Source organism: Leptosomus discolor, chromosome 3 (assembly GCF_034619465.1).
Source record: "Leptosomus discolor isolate bLepDis1 chromosome 3, bLepDis1.hap2, whole genome shotgun sequence".
Lineage (NCBI taxonomy): Eukaryota > Metazoa > Chordata > Aves > Leptosomiformes > Leptosomidae > Leptosomus > Leptosomus discolor.
The window spans coordinates 78,218,054-78,238,405 of record NC_141393.1 but is presented as its reverse complement, the minus strand read 5'-3'; the positions used below and the strand labels follow the sequence as shown (position 1 = coordinate 78,238,405).

General features: G+C 41.7%; 1 protein-coding gene across 2 annotated transcripts in view; it reads right to left on the bottom strand.

Annotated features, from left to right (window-relative positions):
- PLPPR5 (phospholipid phosphatase related 5) overlaps positions 1–19,723 on the bottom strand; it is a 43,733-nt gene extending 24,010 nt beyond the window's left edge. For both annotated transcript variants that reach the window (XM_086463074.1, XM_086463073.1), the window contains exon 1: positions 19,493–19,723. In XM_086463074.1, coding sequence (XP_086319200.1) covers positions 19,493–19,723 — 231 coding nt within the window. The remainder of the gene's footprint in view (positions 1–19,492) is intronic.
- Positions 19,724–20,352: the final 629 nt, after the last annotated feature.

Genomic DNA, 20,352 nt, shown 5'->3' with positions numbered 1-20,352 from the left:
GCAATTAATGACCTTACTTAGTTATTTGTAGATCTACACAGATTACTTTGGGCTAAATTATGACACACAGAGGAGGAAAGTGCTGCTTATAATTTGTGTGGCACGAATAACAAAAGTAACTGTAGTGGCAAGCGTGGAAAAAGCAAAATTCAGTTTGTCACAGAAACAGTCATCATCTATTACTTTAGACTGGCTTCAGAGCCTAGCAGAATTTTTAGATGAAACAGAAATTTCAGTATCTGAACTAAAAAGTATCCTCTCTCTACTGTGATGCAAACAAATTTTCAGCACACTGAAGTACACTTCCTTAATCTATAATTGACAAATGATTTGTACACGTATAAAATGTAACTGAGGCTTGAGTTCAGGGTCATCAAAATTATGACAATGATGAGGAGCATTCAGCCCAATGACTCCTACAGGTCTCATAAAAACAAACAAACAAACCCCCCACAAACAAAAACCAGTTTTAATGAGTTTTAATATGATTCAGAAAGGTGAAAACAGAAACACTAAGATTTTTACTGTGAGTCACAATAACTCCCTTCTTTCCTCTGGAATAATGAAACAACAAGGACTAGGCAACCTGAAAACAGTCAGATTCTGCATTTAACCGACTTTTTTTGCCAAACTCAATAAATTGTGGTAAAATCATTGCAAATTTCCAAACCCCATGAAAAAGCAGAATCCTGCACAAAGGAAGCATCTCTGATATACAGCGCTCAACCTTTTGCATGAACACAAAAAGAAAGTGTGCCAGCAAGCTCAACTCTCCAGCTCTGAGCAGAGCCTCTGAATCTGCTGATTGAGGAATACAGGTTCTTCTTTTTGGTTGGAAAGGAAGCTGGGGTTAGCAAATGGGAGAACTGCTCAGTTAGAGCAAAGGAGATCCTCACTTCCAGCAACCTGTCTTCATCAGCTGCATCTAGGTCCTTACTGCTGGCAACAATTTTTCCCTGTTACATTTCCTGTGTTTGACGGTGACCTGGATGAAGAAAACCCTCTGCTCCAAGCATAGCAGGGAGCAGTGTTCATGTTCTTAGCTGAACGAAAATACTCTTAGAGTGGGTACGTAGGTGCAAGGGTCAGAATGATGCAGAACTTGGCTAAAGACATAAATTTTGCTATACTAGGCCTAGTGCTCTACCCTCAGAAGGAATCAGAGTGGGATATGCCATTGAGCACAACAGGCATTCACCTCTATGCTTCTGTGGCTTTACTTTGATAGAATCCTTCTGGATTTTGGCAATAAATGCAGGTTCTGTATTTTTCTGTACTGTCAGCTCAGCTAAAGCTGTTCTCCTTTTTTCATCCTTCAGCACAAGCACTGCTCATCTCAATAATCAGCCTATTGATGTTCCAGAAATGGAAGGAAAATCTTTTTCAACCTCAGTAAGTCCCAGGAGACATTCTGTTTCCCAGTGCAATTCCTTCCCCTTCTTCTCTCCAGTACCACTGGCAATAATCAGCTCAACAGGGTAAAGGAAAGGGAAAGTGATCCCCCTCTTGTCCTTTACCATAATTTGCATCCCTGGTATATTCCAGGAAGAAAAACAATTTCTGTATTCCCTGTGGCACAGGGACCACCGTTACTCCTTCTACTGCATATGCGACTTGCAAGCAGGCGACAAATGACATTTAATATAACAGAATTACTTGTGTACTTCTTGGTTAAGTCTTGGGACAAAAAGGTTTTGAAGTATTCCAAAACTGACAGTGAAGGATTGCAAGGGGGAATCTGAAAGCTCTCACAACATAAACTTTTGGACATAGCTACATAAATCCAGGTATAGAAATATAATCCACAATGAAAAAAGTGAGGTTATTAGACTTTTACCTTAGTCTGTCTAACAGGGTGGGTCATACTACTTTAGATCACTGTACAGATTTCCTGAAGAATGATATACATTAAAATTCTTAGCTCACAGATATTTTAACAGCTGTTAAAAGCAGGAGCCATCCTTCCCTATGGCTGAGAAAACCTTTTGACATACATTTAGAGCATGTAGAGTATAAGGAAAAGAACAATTTTCACCTCAAGACTAACAATACAAAGTGCAGGCTTTCCAGTATTCCAAAGAACATACATATAAATAATTCTCACAGTCCTCGGATAAAAATGCAGCATACATAACTGTTACAAGAAGGAGCAAGACCAAAATGATCACCCTATGGGCATTGGCCTAAGCTCTGCCAGGCTGTGATCAGGAACTTGTTCTACTACAGCTTCCCCCCGTAACTGTGTAACTGCAGGGAAGGCCCTTGGTCCTGGTTCACAATATAAAGTGCAACAGGAACAATACAAAAATCACCCTACATAAAGATACTTAATACATACTTCATAACTAGCATTTAGATAATCCTTTCTTTTTATGGAAGCATGGAAAAGAAACATTAGCCCAGGAAAAAATCTAAATTACAGGAAAAGTTCTCATAACCATCTCCATGGCAATTGTATGCTGTCTGCAATGTGACAACCCATTTGACAGCCAGGAACAAGCGTTTGGGAGGGGCAAGATCTAAAATTAATATTTCTTCTTGTTTCACCTCTTAGCTCCTGATTAATTTATTAACTGATTGATTTTCATGGTGGTTTTGTACTAGTAATATACTTATTGCCAATCACTCAATACCTTTTCCTTTCCTTGCTTTCTGTACAGGATACTTACAACATTTAGCACACATTCCCTATACTGATTCCTTTCTTACAAATAAGTTCATTTTTTTTCTGTATTAGTCATTTTTCTGAATCCAAGCAAGCTGTTCCTAGTTTTAGCACCGCATGCCAATTTAGAAATCTAATTTCTCCTTCCTAAAAATCATCCATCCAGTATATTCTTAACTTGGTTCTAAATTCTGAGCTCTTCTTCACTTGAAATGTCAAACCTGACTCATTCCAAATATTAGAGCTAGAGTAGCTCTGACCTTGTTGATTCTCCAGTAAACTGAGTCCATAAACAAATTTTCCCTAATGGTTTACAACAGGCACCACCTATGTAAATAAATTACCTTAAACCTGCACTTCTTAAATAGTAATAAGGTTTATTTTATGGACTACCTTCTCATATATGATGTAACTTCCTATAAAAACCTAGGATCCAAGTAAGAATTAAACATTAATTTGGATTACAAGATATCGGAATGTTTATTAACACATTTAAACAAGATAAATCCTGAAATTGAAGGCTGATAACCTCTACTTGGGATTAGGGAAGAAATTTCTGTGTACATATTCATAGATCTTTCCAGCAAACACCTACTTTAGGGCATACAAATGTTCATTAAGTATTTCATATGGACCAGAGAACATGGCAGAACACATGATTTCCTCTCTGCTAATTCTCAGGGTTATGCTGTAGCTACAGCAACCACTCACGTAGATGAGTAACACTGAAAGCAGTTATTGCATTAAGACAACCACTAATATTCATCCATGACCTGAATTTCTCAAGTTAAGAACAGTTGACAATACTGTGCACCGTAATTTCTCTTCTGACTTCTCTTCATTCACTGTATTTCTCTTATTTAGGCATGACTTAAACCCTAACCAAGGCTTGTGACAGACCACCTTCAAGAAATAACACGGCAAAGGATTGTCCCTTTGGGAATGAGCATCTCCAGCAGTTCACTGCTCTGCTTTTCTCCCTAGAATGAACTTCCCCATACCTCCTTATCAGGCAGGAAGGGAAGCTGGGAACTGGAGCCAAAAATCTCAGGGATCTCTGTATCTCTAGGCAAATTGTTATCATGCATGGCCTCCCCATTCATTTCACTTATGAGTTTCCACTTAAAAAGTGTGGGGTACATTTCTTTCTAAAAGATGGCTTCCATAGGCTTTGTTGTTCCTGTTCTTCATCTTTCCTTAACTTCTAGCAAGACCATGGGCTATCTCTGGCCTATTTTTACCTTTAAAAATGCCATCAACTTACCACAGAGCATAGTGGTCTCTAGAGAACTAGAAAAATCTAGCAGCATAAACCTCGCTCTTTAGTGATGCTGTAGATAAGCTCCACTCTCTGCTTTAAGCTAAAATTGCTGTGTGAGGTGACAGCCCTGGCAGGAAAAGCAGCAACAGTATTTCCAGCAGCAGCAATTTCAAGTTCATTATGCAGAGCTTTCCCTTGAGGCCATTTTCTTTGTGTTTTTCTTGTTCTCGTTGCTTCTTGCTTGCTTCAACTGACAGCAAATGCCGTGGTTGATTTTCACAGAAGTACATTTTCTATAGTAAAAAATGACCAGCAGTTTTGAGGAAAATGAAAAAATAAATCCTGGATAAATCTGTTGGCTATTGATTAAATACAAAATACGCCCCCTTGCATTCAGCATGGAGTTATAGGACCATACTGTATGGCAGCTTCTGAAGGTCTGAAGAAAAGCTGTGAAAAGAAGATTGCTTTTCTAGAGAAAGATGTGGAAAAAAAAAATACTCAGCCTTTTTTTTTTCCAGTAATTTTGTTTTAAAAATCTATACTGTCCATTTTTTGAGAAAAATATCAAAATTTTAATAAAGTTCTCAGTACGTATTTGGTCATGGCCCTTTACAAAAGAAAAACAGCTGTGCAGTATTATATATATGATACTCAAATATGATCTGCTTTACTTATTTCTCTGTAGTGCAGAGTATGGCTATACGCTACTGAACACTAATGTTACTTCTGAGAGGGACAAATATTTGTCACTGCTTTTTGTAATACATTGTACACACAGTCAGTATGTAGCAACGTAAAGGTTGCTCGCTTCCTGAAGGTTTTATTGCTGTTTGAAAGCAAGAGCCAAGTAATAACCACGCCTTTATAACTAGTGAGCTTCCAGTGAACCCCATGAGCACATACCCACAGAGACATGGACAACTTCATCATTCACTGAATTACATTCATTCATTACTTTACCATATGACAGGAAAAAAAAACAAAATGAAGTATTAAGTACGGTGTCTCTAGAAGCTTCCTTTTTCTTTTTTCCCTTTGTTTTCTTTTTTTTTTTTTTCCCCCTAATGGAGCAATTGATTGTCTATGCAAATGGCATCTCCTCTAGAGAGTCCTGTGTTCTCCAACAGGCAAAGCCTCTGCACAGCAGCACACTGACACCAGGGCTGGAGTTGCGTAACGCCGAAGCAAAGTTTGGTTACGTAAAAGATCATTTTGAAAAGCAGTTACCAGGACCCTGCTGTTCTCAGTGTAAACAAAAGAAGGGACTTGTGCCATTGCCACCGAGGGCCAGAGGGCAAGTATTGGCAAGTGACAGCTGCTCCTGCATCTGATGGTCCACGGCAGAAGCAGAGGGGCGAGCAAGCAGCCCCACTGGGTGGTGCTGGCCCTGCCAGGCTCCACCTTGACAGGAAAATCCGCTCCGCACTCAGCCCACTTTACCCACAGCACTGGCATTACATCCCCTACTCACGTCTACTAAACCTTTTATATCGCTGTGAGATGAAGAGTATCCAGCTGCTCTGCACTGCAGTTCTCCAGGGGGTCAGAAATGGCCAGGACACAAGGAAAACAAGCTCAGTAATGCTAACATGGCAGTCTGGGGGCCAAATAAGTGTCTGGCACCTGGCTCCAAAACTCTCTCACTGCTGGCACAGTTTCACAATACTGAGACGTGTATTCTTAGTGAACACATTCCAAGAGGTAGTAGATAACAGACTTCAGCAAGAACTCTTGCCCATGCATCAAGCTTTTCTAATTTTAAAAAATAATACCCAAAAGCTAGAAAAAAAAAATTAATCTAGAGAAAATTCTCAGCATCTAAAAAAAAAAAGCAGTAACTTTTATCTGAAAATGGTGAAGGGAAGAGAAAAGACTTAATTCAAAACGGGCTTCTAAAGCATCAATTCACATTTCAAAAGGTACAGTTACTTCAGGCTGAAATATTCCAGATAAGGTTCTTATAATGGGGAATTCATAAAGGTTTTAAGCAGTTCTCATTTTCTTTTTACAAAAACGAGGATGTCATTATCCAAAGTTTCCAAGCTTCACACTTCACTCTACAAACACACCTCATTAGGAAGACGCGTTGTAACATGACCAGAGATCAACTAATTTTAGTCTCCTGATCTCCAAGTGATACTTGAAAAAGGTGTTGTTAGATATAATTATTTCATCAGGGATTTTGAAAAAGAACTTTACATCAGATTTTTTCTTTTTTTTCAGGTGCTTAGCTTCAACCTTTAAAATACTATAATATCTGTGAAGGAAAAACAAAATGTTCAAAGCTCTGCCGTTTATCTTCCCTATGAGAAGGTGAACTCCATACAGCATGTCAGCTCTGCACTCAGCTGTATCAAGGAACTTTCTATTGGACTTCAAGTGATACATGTGAAAAAGACTGTCATTCCTTATGGCCTGGCCTTGGTAAACCCCTTTGTTTCTTGCCTGTACAAGAAAAAGAGTACTCTGTCCTGTCTGTTGAGGGAGATTGGTTTCTTAACCCTTCTGTGCATGTTGAAAACATTATTCCTTGATGAGCACAATACCAATGATTATGATACCCATACCAACGATCATTTCCAACAGTGATGTTTATGCTTTAAACCTTAGGTGATCTACAAAACTGCACTTTTCTACCCAGGATGAATATTCAATTGCAAAATTCAACATAAACGGTCTTTCATCCCTGTTTGAATAAAAACTGATCACATAAAAGGCATCTCTTAAAGATTCTGGTCACAAAGTAGTGGTTTTACAGTCAGTATATGACTGGAGCCAACTGTTCTCAGAGGCTCAGAGGAAGGAGAATATCTGAATTTCCTGCTTTTCACACTGTCTTACTTCTATCTCACTTCTACTCAAGGCCAGCCACATTTTGCAGATACATTATTCCTGAGATCAGTTCAAGGACAGCTACATTCACTGAAATGCCATTGTCATCAAACAACTGAAATTGAAGGACCAAACACTGTACCAGTGTAAGCAGCCTGTGTTTCAATGTAACTATGAGAAACACAGGCTGCACATGTGATTAATAGCTTTAAGAATCCACAAAAATTGTTTTCTGGATTTTTGTGGCAAAACACATGTCTGCAAAACATACACACGCAATTGGTTTTTTACTTAAGTTTGCTACTATTTATTAGTACTTGATGCACAATGATACATTTAAGCAGACCGCTCTAAAACAATTCTATACTTTATTAAAAATTATCTTCACAGTAAAATAGCTTTATTTCCAAGTACATAACTAGCTCCACTCCTATTATAACGGCCTCTGTATAAGCATCTCTTCCTTTACTACTATCTTAGGCTTCAGTATAAATGCCAACCCACCAAATAAATACATTAAGGTCATTTTCTCTTTCCAGTTGAACTCAAAGGTAACAACCCCACTAAATTCAACAGGAGCTGGATTAGTCGTGAAAACCTATGGCACTCTAGATGAAGAGCAATACTTCAGTCAAAGTGGGGAAATGGATCTCGGCTATGAATGCCATCCAGGAAGATAATAAAACAAAACTAGTAAGCCAAGCCAATTTTACAGGGGAGTAGTACTAAATATTTGGGAAAGAGGTTTAACAGGTCAGATAAATAGAAAAAAAAAGTCCATTCCTGAGCATATTACCTTAAAGTTATTCTTCTTATACAATACTTTATAGTCTTCACATTGTAAGCATTACTGCAAAGGATCCAGGTGTCATTAAAAAGGAGTTAAAAACACTTTAAGAGCCATTGCATGAGAAGCATCTGATCTACAACGATGACTTTATTCTGAGCTGACTCACATCAGGGTTACTTGTGTGTAATATGCACATTCAGCATAAAACCAGCAGTAAAACTACCGAGTAACAAAGCCTGACAGTATTAATGCACATTTCTAGTGCCTGTGAAAGCCAGGAAACAAATGACCAAATAAAAGTTTTAGAAGAAAAGCAGAGCCTGCAACTTGTACTGACACTTCAGTGACACTGTCAACGCGAACGAAACTGTGGCCCTACCAAAGTCAGCTTCTGAAGCTTCCCTGACTTCAGGCAGATCCATGATGTTTTTCTTGGAATGGTCACTAGATATGCTGGTCAGTGAGAAAGGATCAGAAGGAAAAAGTTCAGAAGTCCCTCATCCAGACACCACAAACAACTAGTAAGCCCTGATACAAACCAATGTGAGACCGTTCACCTGCACCTCTTTCCTCAACCTTGAAAGCTGTAATTTCAGAGTGTGCAATTATTTCTCCTTAAGAATGTTATTATAATAAATTAATATACTGAGGTGATGTTTATTAGAAACAGAATCTTAATGAAGGCATAGCAATGGGAGCAGCGAACTGTTCATGAGAGTTTCATTAATTGCTTACCTCTCCTCTTAACAATGCCACGGTAGTGAATTAGCCAGCAAGCTTTTTCACAGGACACTTCATAGCAGTAGCATATCCCATTTGTGTTTATTTGATACATATACATGTAGAAAGACCATTTCAATAATGATTCTGTATATCCTGCAGATCAAATACGGGGCATTTACTTTATGGTTTTCTGCAAATATGATTTGCACCGCTCTTGTCACTCTTTCAACTCTGCTGCACAATGTCTATTTTACTGCTCCTGCCACAAACCCAGATGGCTGCAGATGTGCAGCTGGCAACACTATGTTGTCTGACCCTGTTTAGGAGTTTACACAATGCAGTGCTTGAATTAAGAGGAAGTCCCAAGTGCCCTCATTAGCACAGCAGCCAATGAGCTGAAACAGGAGCAGCAAGAGTGGGAAATTTTAGCAAAAAATTCCTAGTACAGGAAATGCCTCCAAGACAGAGGGGAGATTGTATACTTTGCTGTGAAGACAGCAGAGCATAAAAACAGCTCTTTTAGGCATGCAATGGCATTCTGAAAACTAATTGTGAAGTCTATAGGCCAAAGTAAGCTCAGCTACTCTTCTTCAATATGTGACTCTATCTCCTTCCACTCATAAAATAGGGTATAATGGTTTACCTTAACAAGGATCGTCTTCTTTGCACAGAACTGTAAAATAATAGCAGACACATTGCTGGCTTGATCAAATATCTTCAAAAAAAGCTCAAGTGGTGAAAGAAGTGTTTTAAGGATGAATGAGTCTATTTAAAAATTTTAGATCTTGTGAAGCTTTGACATTGGCTGTCTTCAAGGCAGACTTTATAAAAGCTGGCATTTGGTCTTCACTGTGAAGACAAGAGGTATTAGATAAAATACATAATTATTATGTAAATGTATGAACATACATTGTGGTTTTAATCAGTGTTGGATGTAATCTCATTACTTGAGCAACTTAAGCTGTTACGAGAAAGAGAAGTTCAAAGTATGCTCTGTTGAAAGGTGTTTTCACACATTCGGTGATATGATAAACTTTTCTAGGTATTCTGCTGTGGTGAACTAATTCTTTCAGGTTTCAGCATTCAAGGTTAAAAGCACATGCAAACTGAACTATGGGTACAAATCAACCATGTAAACACGACTGTTTTCTGGCAGCACATTATGCATACACACTCACATATGTAAACATATTGAAGTTTTTTTTTTTAAGAAGTAGTCTCTGCTTTATGATTTTCTTCTACTTCTAATCACACAACAATCACAATCAATTCATAAATAAAAGAAATACTGAGTAAAACTGCAATACTGACTCTTAAAATGAGCGTCATTCCATAAAAAGATTCTATCAGTGCCCCACTCATTCACATACGCTATTTCACCTCAGGACAGCCTTGCTGTTTCAAGTAGCGCTGAAGCATGTCATTAAACCCCACCAATACCAAGATAATTAATTAACAACTAGTACATACCTAGCTCTTGTATAAGTCTTTTCACGCACAAATCTCCTAGTGCTTTACAGAGAAGCCTAGGTTCACAATTACAGCTTGACAGCTAGGCAGTAAAGGCTAAATGTACATCCTGCTTGGGTGGCCAGATCCCTTGATCAAGGCAAACCCGGAGAGAGCTCGCAACCCAGCTCCGCACACTCACGCTGCCAGCTGCAGATGTCCGCGAACGACTTGCATGCCCCAAGGTCAGTCTGCCTACAAATCTCATCTGCCTTTGCTAAATGCACTGGAAAGAGCCCCCGTGACTGACTGAAGCGCCGACTTCAGTCAAGCGTGAGCACTTGGCAAAGAAGGCGAAGAGAACCATCGTAACAGCCGGACAGTCCTCACCACCATTGACACGAGCATGCTTGTGGCCTACAGGACAAGGCAGCACAAGCTCCTCATTCCTCCCTCAGGCCTCTTGGACACTCGGAGTCATGTCTGTGCAGTTTGAATGCATGATGGCAGCCGCCTCCAGCCTGGCCTCATGGCAGAGCCCAGATACACCCCAACAGGTCCAAAGACACCCCCATAGGAACAGGAGAGAGAAAAACTGAGCAGTGGAGAGGCTCTGGACACCAAGCTCAATCTATGTAAGTACAATCAAACTGCTATTAAGTATGTACTGAAACTCGGGCATGTCCACATGTTGTTCTGCATAGAGATGAATGTTCTGCCTTGTTCTGCACATTCACGTGCTCTGCACAGAGCCATACACTTCTGCGAATGAGGAGATCAGTCTTCAGACATCAGCCAGGAGCAGTTTGACCGTATGAGGTCCTCACTTGTCAGCAGAGCCATGTTATGGACAGCCTGTGCACCCTCTCTGCAAAATCCAAAAAGGTAACATGTATTGGCCTAAGTCTTAATTAAAGCAGGTCAAGCTCAAATACTTCACCTCACGCTCCCCACAGGCTGCAAGTTGCACGTGGTTGGTTACTGCGGCTCAGCTGACCCGTGATTAACAAATCTTTAAGCAGAATTAATTCAGTCATGTCTGAGCCCTAAATTGCTACGGACAGGTCACAGAAATCCCTATTACTACCCAAAATAACTATACTGGGAAGCTGAGTTCCACTTACTGTTTCTAATATTTAATACTTGATTAATAAAGAGCCAAACTATAAACTGACCAAAGAAAGCCCTCATAATATTATTCGGAGTTTGAATGACAACCCAAAGACTATGACTCAGATCCCTTTTAGAGACAGCATGAAACCTACCAGCCTAAACCAACGCGTTTCAAAATGTTAAGTAGAGAAACAAAAAAAAAAAGAATCAGAACAGCAGGATACTGTTGGGCTGACTTCTGTTCTTGATAGCTTTTTTTAAAGATTATTATTATTTAGAAAACAAAAAACCTTCTAGTTTAGGAATAAATGCCATCATTCATACTCCTTAACACTACATGGGTAAAAGGCAAGAATATATGCAGATAAGGAAAAAACCTGTTTGTAACAAAAGCCCTTAAAACGTAGCTATATTGCACTATAATTGGTTGTACATTAGTGTCTAAGGTTAATGACATTTTCATAGATATACATAATATTTATACAATGAATAATTATGATACATTTATGCAATATACGCAAAATTACAGGTAACAGCGCATGTTGTCCAGAACGGTAAGCAGAAGTAGAACCCGCAGCCTACTGTGTTTTCACTCGGTATAACCAGAGGGTTTCTTTATGGTGCCTTGTACCCCAGGAAATGGCATCCAGGACTGAGAGTCAATTTTGAAGTGGTACTGAAAAATTTATTTGATTAATATAGATAAAATATCTTAATATATACAGTATTTTTTCTTCTGCAGATTTCTTAGCACTTCACATTTTAAAAAAAAAAAATCTTCTGACCTGCAGGTGAATGGAATCGATCTCAGCAAAGCCAGGTTGCTGATCAGAGATAGCAAATGCTCTAAGTCTTTCTTTCCTACTCCCTCTCCAATACCATGTTCACTGCACTATGCATGAATATTAAGGACTAGCATGTTTACAATGGATACTCCTCATTAAAACAGCATCTCACATGTACATGTTTTCTAAGTGCTGGAGATTGGTATATCCACCTCAGCCAGGCTTTGTATTTGCGATCTACGAGGCACCACACCTCAGCTAAATAAGAACCATTTATGACAAAAGCTGGGCCACCACTCACTTCAATGTACGAGAGGTGCTGCAAAAGCATTGTAAAGCTTTTTAAACGTCACGCTGCTTTTAAGGCTGAAATACACAGCTAAAGCTACTTACAGTTCTACTTTGGCTGTCATTTATTATCTATCATATGGACACCCATCTCCTCAATCCTGCATGATGTACAACGAGCAAGAATTGTTTGGCTGGGAAACTGATTACTAGTTCAAGCCTACTATTTTAGATCACAAACAATGCATACAAATTCCCTAATCGCGCAGGATTAGTTGGATTAACAATTTCTCACTTAAACGTAAGTGCATCATTTAGAGGACAAGCAGGCACTCAGCTGTTGCAAACAGAACCCTGTCTGCCTTGTTCACATCTGCTTGCCACTTTACTTTGAGAGCCCATCAAGGGATGAAGCATATGGCCTCAATATTGTTAGTGTTTGTAAATAGCATGCACAGCAAGCACAGCAGAAATTATACATCCAACTGGAAGTACAAACATAACTTCTGCAGGCATTGTTCATGTGAGCCATCACGGCACAGGAGGAAGACAGATACAGAATTCCCAAGAAAACCCAGAATGGTTCCGAACCTTTTGTTGTTTCTCCTGGTTACAGCTCTGTTGGATTAATGGTTTTATGCTGGGATAAAAACAGCATAAGACTATCAAACCATGTATTTGTCTTGCTATGTGTCCCAACAGGCCAATACTGACATCTGGTACACAAAGTCACTGCAAACCTTAACAGTGTGATTTATTTTTTTATTCTTAAGTAAAGCTGCAATGCGATTATCCCTTCACAAAGGAAGAGCATGAATCGTCCCTTAGCTTTAACATCTCCTGCTGGCATTCCCCCTTCCAAAAAAGCAGCTTTCTGAAGTCCCCAGTATTTGCATATTAAAATAAAAAGCAGCAAGCTTTACATGTCTTCCCCCACCATGTGAGAACGGAAGAAGAAAACTATCAAGGAAAAGAAGTTGCAGCTCTGCACACAGGTTGAAGCAGAACTATGAAGACAAGACCAAATGGGCCCTTCAAGAGCAACATTATCATAGAGTAAACAAAGTATTCTGGCAATTCTTTCTTCATGTAAAGTCTTAATAACTGTCAAACAAGAAAAGGACACATAAAAAAGCTTTAGCTAATCAAAGACATTCCAGGATTATTGAAATAGGTCATATATCAAGAAGCTAAATAGAGTTTCTCACACAAGTAAAACCACGTCCATTAGATTTCAGAGGCTAGGTTTAGTCTACCTAATTCATATGAGTCTGGATGTACAATCCTAATCTTCTGTTGCATTACCACTGTCATTTCAAAAACAACATTGGGAGATATTCAAATATTGCAGCTATCTACCTAGCAAAAAAAGCTTATTGCTCCCCCCCAAAAAAAGAGTACCAGGACAGACTGAACACTGCTGTGTGATTCCTCTGCCTTGCTCTAGAAGTTGTACCTAAAAATGAACACTTGAACATCTCGCTACATATTCATAGAATTTTTTGCCCTGTAACACAGAGCTGCTGGCAACTGTGCATCCTTGCATTATTTATCAAGTTTCCTTGATTTCTTTCTAGCAGAAGTGACAAAACAGCTCAGTCTCCTTCAGGATGCATAGAGGCCACTTCTACTTCGAGTGGCAGAGCAAGAGAGAAGTCTGTTCGATTCTGCCCCTGTGCTTTAGTTTTTTCCAATGGAATCAAAGTGTCCATAGAAGCTAAAGTGACTTGGTACCAGCCATGAAGTAGAAAAATAATCAGCCTAAAATAGATGGAAGAAACATTTGTGAAGGCAGTGCTATTTTCTGACTAAGGTCAGGAATGAAAAGTATCTAGAGTTCTCAGGTATAAATTAAATTTACAGATCCCTGGCCCAGCAAATTCACATATGACATTTCCAGAAATATTTCTTTTTCAAAACTATCATTCTACGTTGTGTTTTTCCCTTATAACAAACAGATAACAGAATATTTCGATGTCCCAGAAATGGATTACAATCCAGCACCCTTTTTTATGTACAGCACTAAGTTACATCAGAGTAGAATAGTTTCAGTGAGCTACAGGTCAACTAAAAGCTACTCTGACAAGAGAATTTTTAAAACTCAGCCTGATAAAATCTGATTGGTCCCTGATGCCACAGCACACAGAATCATAGGTGCCGGAAGGAAAATAGGGACTAGCAGGTTCAAAAAGGAAGAGTGAGATAGAAGCGTGCCCAATCACATCAGCTAGATCTATGTGCTGGAAACAAGCGGTGCATCTCCTTCAGGTCTCCGCATATCCTTCAACTACTCTTGAGCTGCTGAGACCTGGAACTATAGGAGATCAGCAAAGACACTGAAGAAGAAAGACTTATGATATCTGTGCTGATCCTTCAAAAAGTAGCTTCTCTTTCTCATTATTCACAGAACAATCTTGGGTTTTCTTAAAGGATCAGGGTACAGTAAATTCAATACATGTACAATGGTTCTGCATCTCTCACTTCACAGTCTTTTTTGCCAGGTTTCAAAATTCCTTCCTCAAATGATCAGAAAGGAGAAAGTTACTGACCAAAGCTAAGCTGAAGGCAGAATCCCCAATTTTTTACATCCATTCCTTGTCTGGGATGTGCCAATGTAAAGATTCATCCAGTCTACTAAAAAAAATAATACCATACTTCATGTCTGAGTGGCAGATATTTGTTCAGCGATGATATCTAGAGGATTACCCTAAACCAAATTAGTTTTTTATTAGTTTACAGAGAAAATATGAATACGCTAGGAATTCTAGGCAAATAGACTGTGTATTTTATGAATAAGTACTGTAATCATCCGCTTGCTCCTTGGAAACAACAACAAACAACATTTGCATAATAAAACTGTTTACACATCTTAACGAAAGTGTGCCGTTCTCTCCTCCTGGCTTTTATACAACAGTCAGCGTCCATCTTACATCCAATACATTGAATTTTACACCAATTATTGCTTAAACAGTTTTGACATTTTAAGTAATTCGAATTAGTGTGTGGACTCATTAAAAGAATCCTTGAGCACAGTTAACAGTATTTTAGAGGGGTCAAAATTATCACGATCTACCAGAAAGAGATAATGCAGAACTGATCACACTACAGATTCTGAAAACATGAGAAACTAGCCTCACGGTTCTACAAATCATTTCTACTGGAAGCGAAAGGATTAGACTGACGTATATTTCCCAAGCTACAACTGTCATAACAAGTCTAAAAAAGCAACCATCCCACTGAGCAAGAACTGGCACTTTGGGAAATGGCTTAAATAGCACTGAGCTCTCAACTAGCACTTCTATGCCTATTACATATTTGAATAGACTCATATCAAGAGCGTATTTCTTGTCACCTTCACATTTGACTTAAAAATTGAAAAAAAAAAAAGAAAAAGAAAAAGGGCAAAAACCCCCAGTGTATCGAGAATTCCTCAGTATATCCAAGATTTCTGGGTATCAGTGTTACAGACAGTATAAGGACAGGAGTGCAGAGTCAGCAGTACTCTTTCAACCCTGAGTCACAAAGGCAAATGGGAGGAAGGGAGCCCACAGGGGCACTGCCTCTGCGGGAGTCTCATTCTTCCATCACAGAAACTCATACTTAGGGCTTTTACATTCTTCTGATTGCAATTTCAACTTCATCTACATTTTGTAGAACATTTTACTGGTAGTCTGCCTAATGCTCCTTAGGCAAGCACATCTACTCACTCAAGGCATACTCTACCTGTGCTTAAAGGTATGACTCAGGAGACCTCCCACAAATAATAACATTGGAATGGACCATATATTTTGTTGTACGTTAAGCCGCAGTTGTTTTCAGCCTTTTTTTAAAAAACAAAATGAACCCAAACATTTGGGCCCTCAAAATTCTAAAGTAGAAGAACTCATCAACTACAGATTTAACAAACAGTGCATACACCCTTTAGAGATAATCCATAGAACACAGAAAAGCAATGTAATAAGGTATCCTGCTTCATTTCATGGAACCTGCATAAAAGCTGGGAGACCAACTGGAAAAAGGGAAAGAAGCTTTTCCCATCCTACAGAACAGCTGCTGGATTCCTCTACGGGTTTCCTACAATCGCCATTATACCTATGAATCATAGAATGGTTCGGGTTGGAAAGGACCTTAAATATCATCTAGGTCCACCTTCCCTGCCATGGGCAGGGAGACCTTCTGCTCAACCAGGTTACTCAAAGCCCCATCCAACCTGGTCTTGAACAATTCCAGGGAAGGGGCATCCACAACCTCTCTGGGCAACTCTGAAGTTGCAGGGACTTCAAGCAGATACATCTACTAGCGGACAATAAATCGCTTACTGTTGAAGTGAATAGCACAACAATTGGACTTATTAGCTCCTACATGACCTAGGAGACATTGTAGAATGCAAGGGTCCTACAACGATCATCTAGTCCAACTGCCTGAACACTTCAGAGCTCACCAAATATTTTGTCAAAACTTTGTAAATACTTGGCCAAAGACTGTAGCTATACAGGCCCAGCACGTCCCAAGTGCAGAGTACAAAACCCCCTTCCTTTAGTCACAGTTTCCCTTTCCCATGCCAGAGCGCCTGCAAGTCAAGCATTACAGTAGAGCAAGCAGTCTCTGCTTCTGCCCCAGGACTCCACTTCCCAGATCAGACTCCTGAGTACCAGTGACCCGACAGCCAGCTGCATCTGTCCTTGGATGACAGGGAGGCAGAGGGGATGGGGAAGCGGATGGACTCAGGCATGGAAGTGTGGCAGCAATGCTGCACTAGGGCTGAAGGAACGCGTTGGCAGGAACTAGCACTTTAACGACTAACCTGAAAGTTCCCAGGGTAACCCAGTGCCCACAGGTACCTCCCTGTCAAATGACCCAGCTCGTTGTTTGCGTCCTGGAACGCTCGTGTTGCTGCCCTGTGACCAGACACCCCGCTCTACCGCATGGCTTGACACTCAGGACTGCTACTGCAGCTCTGATGTGGCACAGGGGGGTTGGGATCAGCAGCCGTGTGACAGCCTACAGCAGCAAGAAACCCATTGCTGATGGAATACTCATCAAGACAGACCCAGCTACTGGTGCCTTACTTATTCAGTTTTTTACAGCAGGCATGTGGAAAGAGGAAAGTTACTGGAAAAACTCATTTATTCTCTGATTTTAGAGCAATTTCATTAAAACTCAGTGCAATAGAGCTGTTGATTGAGTTCCATTAAGAGAACCTGCCTTACCTTGAAGCACTCTATGGCTCCAATTCAACAAGCCCCATCCCTCAAAAACACCCCAGTTACCTGGAACACCAAGGCAAAGACTCCTTGTTGCTCCATCTCAAAATTCCAGAAACCAGATTAACCCCACACACCAAAGTAACAGAAAGAAAAAGGGGGAGGTTTTTTTTTAAACTGTCACAAACCATAGTATTAATAAACTACATTCCATGACAATAGTGATTTTGGAAAAAAAAAAAAAAAAAAAAAAAGTAATACAATTTCATTCATAGAAATCCATTTCCTTCACTGGTCTACATTTGTATCTTTACAGGCAGAAATTACATGATTACAGGCTTTGTTACATGATTCATTTTTAAAGTTCATTTACAGAAAAAAAAATTGCACAGAACATCTATGTTCAAACTCTCATAGATGAGAAAAAAATTAAATAGAAGAGAATCTAATTAATCTCTGAAATCTTGGGAAGGAAGTTCATTTACTGCATACAAGGTGCTTTGGTAATGAAATGCTACCTTCATCACTTCTTTCAGTGAAAGGAACAAGCAAAGGCAATGTCCACATCCTGCACAACTGAGCAAGAGCTGTCCCACGTAAACATTAAGTCTAGGAGGATTGCCCAAGGAGAATCAGAACAGAATTCTGTCTGGAGCCTGAAAAATATTGCCTTTACTTAATAAGTTAATGATTAGACTTAATGCTGTTGAAGTCATGAGATTCCCAGAGGCTGAATTCTCCATTTAATAAAATTGAATAAATTTAAAAAAAAAAAAAAAAGAAAGTGCAACACAGGCACCAGCAATGTGGTTTGGCATGCCCTGACCTCCCAATGCATGTCATTTGCCTGAGAGACTGGCGACTGGAAGAGGAAGCACAGTTAAATATCCTTAAATTCTATTATTAGCTTTTTTAGCAAGGCTAATTACAAGACTGCCAACCCAAAATGTCATGGTGATTTCTCTGACGTAATCATCTAGCATGAATGGAAACTACCAATCCATTTTGCTGACACATATTAGGAAAAGAGAAATGATTATCATGAATATCTGATATAATCTTTACAACTTCTTAAGCCAAACAAAAGAAATAGAATTAAAAGCAAAACAAACATCACATGCAAACAACAGAAAATTTAAAAGTCCTTTAACATCTCAATGGCATTTGGTGGTTCAAAAGAGCAAAGAAACAGGTAAATAAAAGGGTCAACTAATTGGTGTGAAAATAAAAAGAAAACTAAACCAAAAGGCTACATAACGTTATGTCAAATGATGTAGTTCAATCCCTAGGAAAAAAAAAAGAGCAAAGTCTCAAATGCTAAAGCTGAGCCTGACCATGAGGTTTTATGTTGGATACCATCCGAGACCTCATGGTGCTACAACGCAGAAAGGAATTGTGTCTGGGATTACCATAGTATCACCTCGATGAAGCTTTCTCTTCACATATCTCTTTATACTTTCCTGAAAAGGAATTAATCTGTCAAACTAATAATTACTATCTTAAGAGGCCTCTTACTGTATTTTTTTTCATTCTCATGCTTACAGCTGGCTGAAATAAACTCTTCACAAGGAGTTTGTATGTGTAACTGTGTATGCACCCGGTGACTCTATGCATATTCTACCCCCGATGGTTAAATACTCCCATGTCATTCCCTCTCAGTCTTTGCTCCACAGTGTGGTCAGGGATTACGAAGTGATGCTAATGCCCTTGTTATCTGACCACACAAACAGTACATTCAGCAACTTGAATCTTAGCTGTTTCCCCCCAAAACCCAAAGAAAATCCATAAAACACATCTCATTGCAAATACACCTGTTTAAACCTGGCTGACAGACGATCATATTTAATTAGAGACACACAGGTTTAGTTCGCACACACATCAGTAACTGTGACATACGGAGACAACTAAATCGAGCAGAACTGCTCCCTGTGCCTCGCACGTACCAGTTGACTTTCCACAAAACGAACCGTCAGAGGGGTTTTCTAATTAGCACCGGGTGAAAGAGCGGCGGGTGGCTGCTACCAAGCGGGTTTCCCCTCAGGTAGCCCATCCACCTGCAACCCACGCAGGTACTCGAAACATGAAAGATCATTTTTACCAAAAGGAGTGGAGCGGGGCTGGCAACACAGGCACCGGCAGTTACATAAACCGCTGCTAAAAATAAACTTCAGAGGCGCGGGGTGGGCAGGGGCCGGGGCCGCGGCCGGGCTGGGGCTGCCTCCCCGCCGCGCCGGCAGCACGGAGGGTCCCCGGGCGGCGGGCCCAGCCCAGAGCCACCCCGCCGGGGCCCGGCCCGGCCCGGCCCGATCCAGCCCAACAAGTTGCCGGGGAAAAGGGGGTGGGGGGGTCGGGGTGGGGGCGCGGGCGGCCCCTGCTTACCACCAGGACGGGCACGCCTGCGGTCAGCGAGTAGAGGAGCACCGGGGGCACGGCGCTGCGGTCCTCCGGGCCCGGGTAGGGCTTTCGGTACGCGCCCTCGTAGCAGAAGAAGCCTTGCACGTTGACCGTGAAGGTGTCCGTGTACTCGAAATAATAAGCCAGCATCACGGTCCCTGCCATGATCACCATCTGGAAGTAAAGCATGCTGGTGAGCGGAGAGGGCACTCGCATGTACGTGGGCTCCGGCGGCCGCGGCAGCCCCCCTCCCCGGCGGCGCGCTCCGCCCGCTGCCCGGCGGCATCCACCGCGGGCGGAGGCGGCTCGGCGGCGGCCGGCAGCGCCGTCAGGCCCGCGGGGCGGGGAGGGCGGCCGGGGCAGGGCAGGGCAGGGCAGGCGGGGGCCCGGCCCGCCAGCTCCGGCAGCGGCTCCAGCGCGGCCGCCGGTTCGTGCGGCGGGGCGGGCGGGCGGAGCGCGGCGGCGAGAGGGGGCGGCTTCGCCCCGCCCCGCCCGGGGAGCAGCAGCCGCGCCGGACCCCGGCCCGGGCGGGGAGGAGGGAGGGGGGCGGGGGCGGGGGGGGGGGGAGGCTCCGCACCGGCGGCGAAGGCCAATCGGAAAGTTCCCCGGCCCCGGGACGGTTCCCGCGACCGGGACTTGCGGGTGAACCCTCCCCGCCTTCCCCCGCCTCCCGCGGGGCGGGGGGTACCGCGGGTCCCCCTCCCTACAGCGGCACACGCGGCCGTGCGGGGGCAGGGGGCTCCCGCAGCTGCCCGCCGCACCGGCCCGGCCCGGCCCGGCCCGCCCGCGCACGGAGCCGCCGGGCAGCGCCGGGCGCTCGGTACCGCGGGACTCGGCGGCGGCCC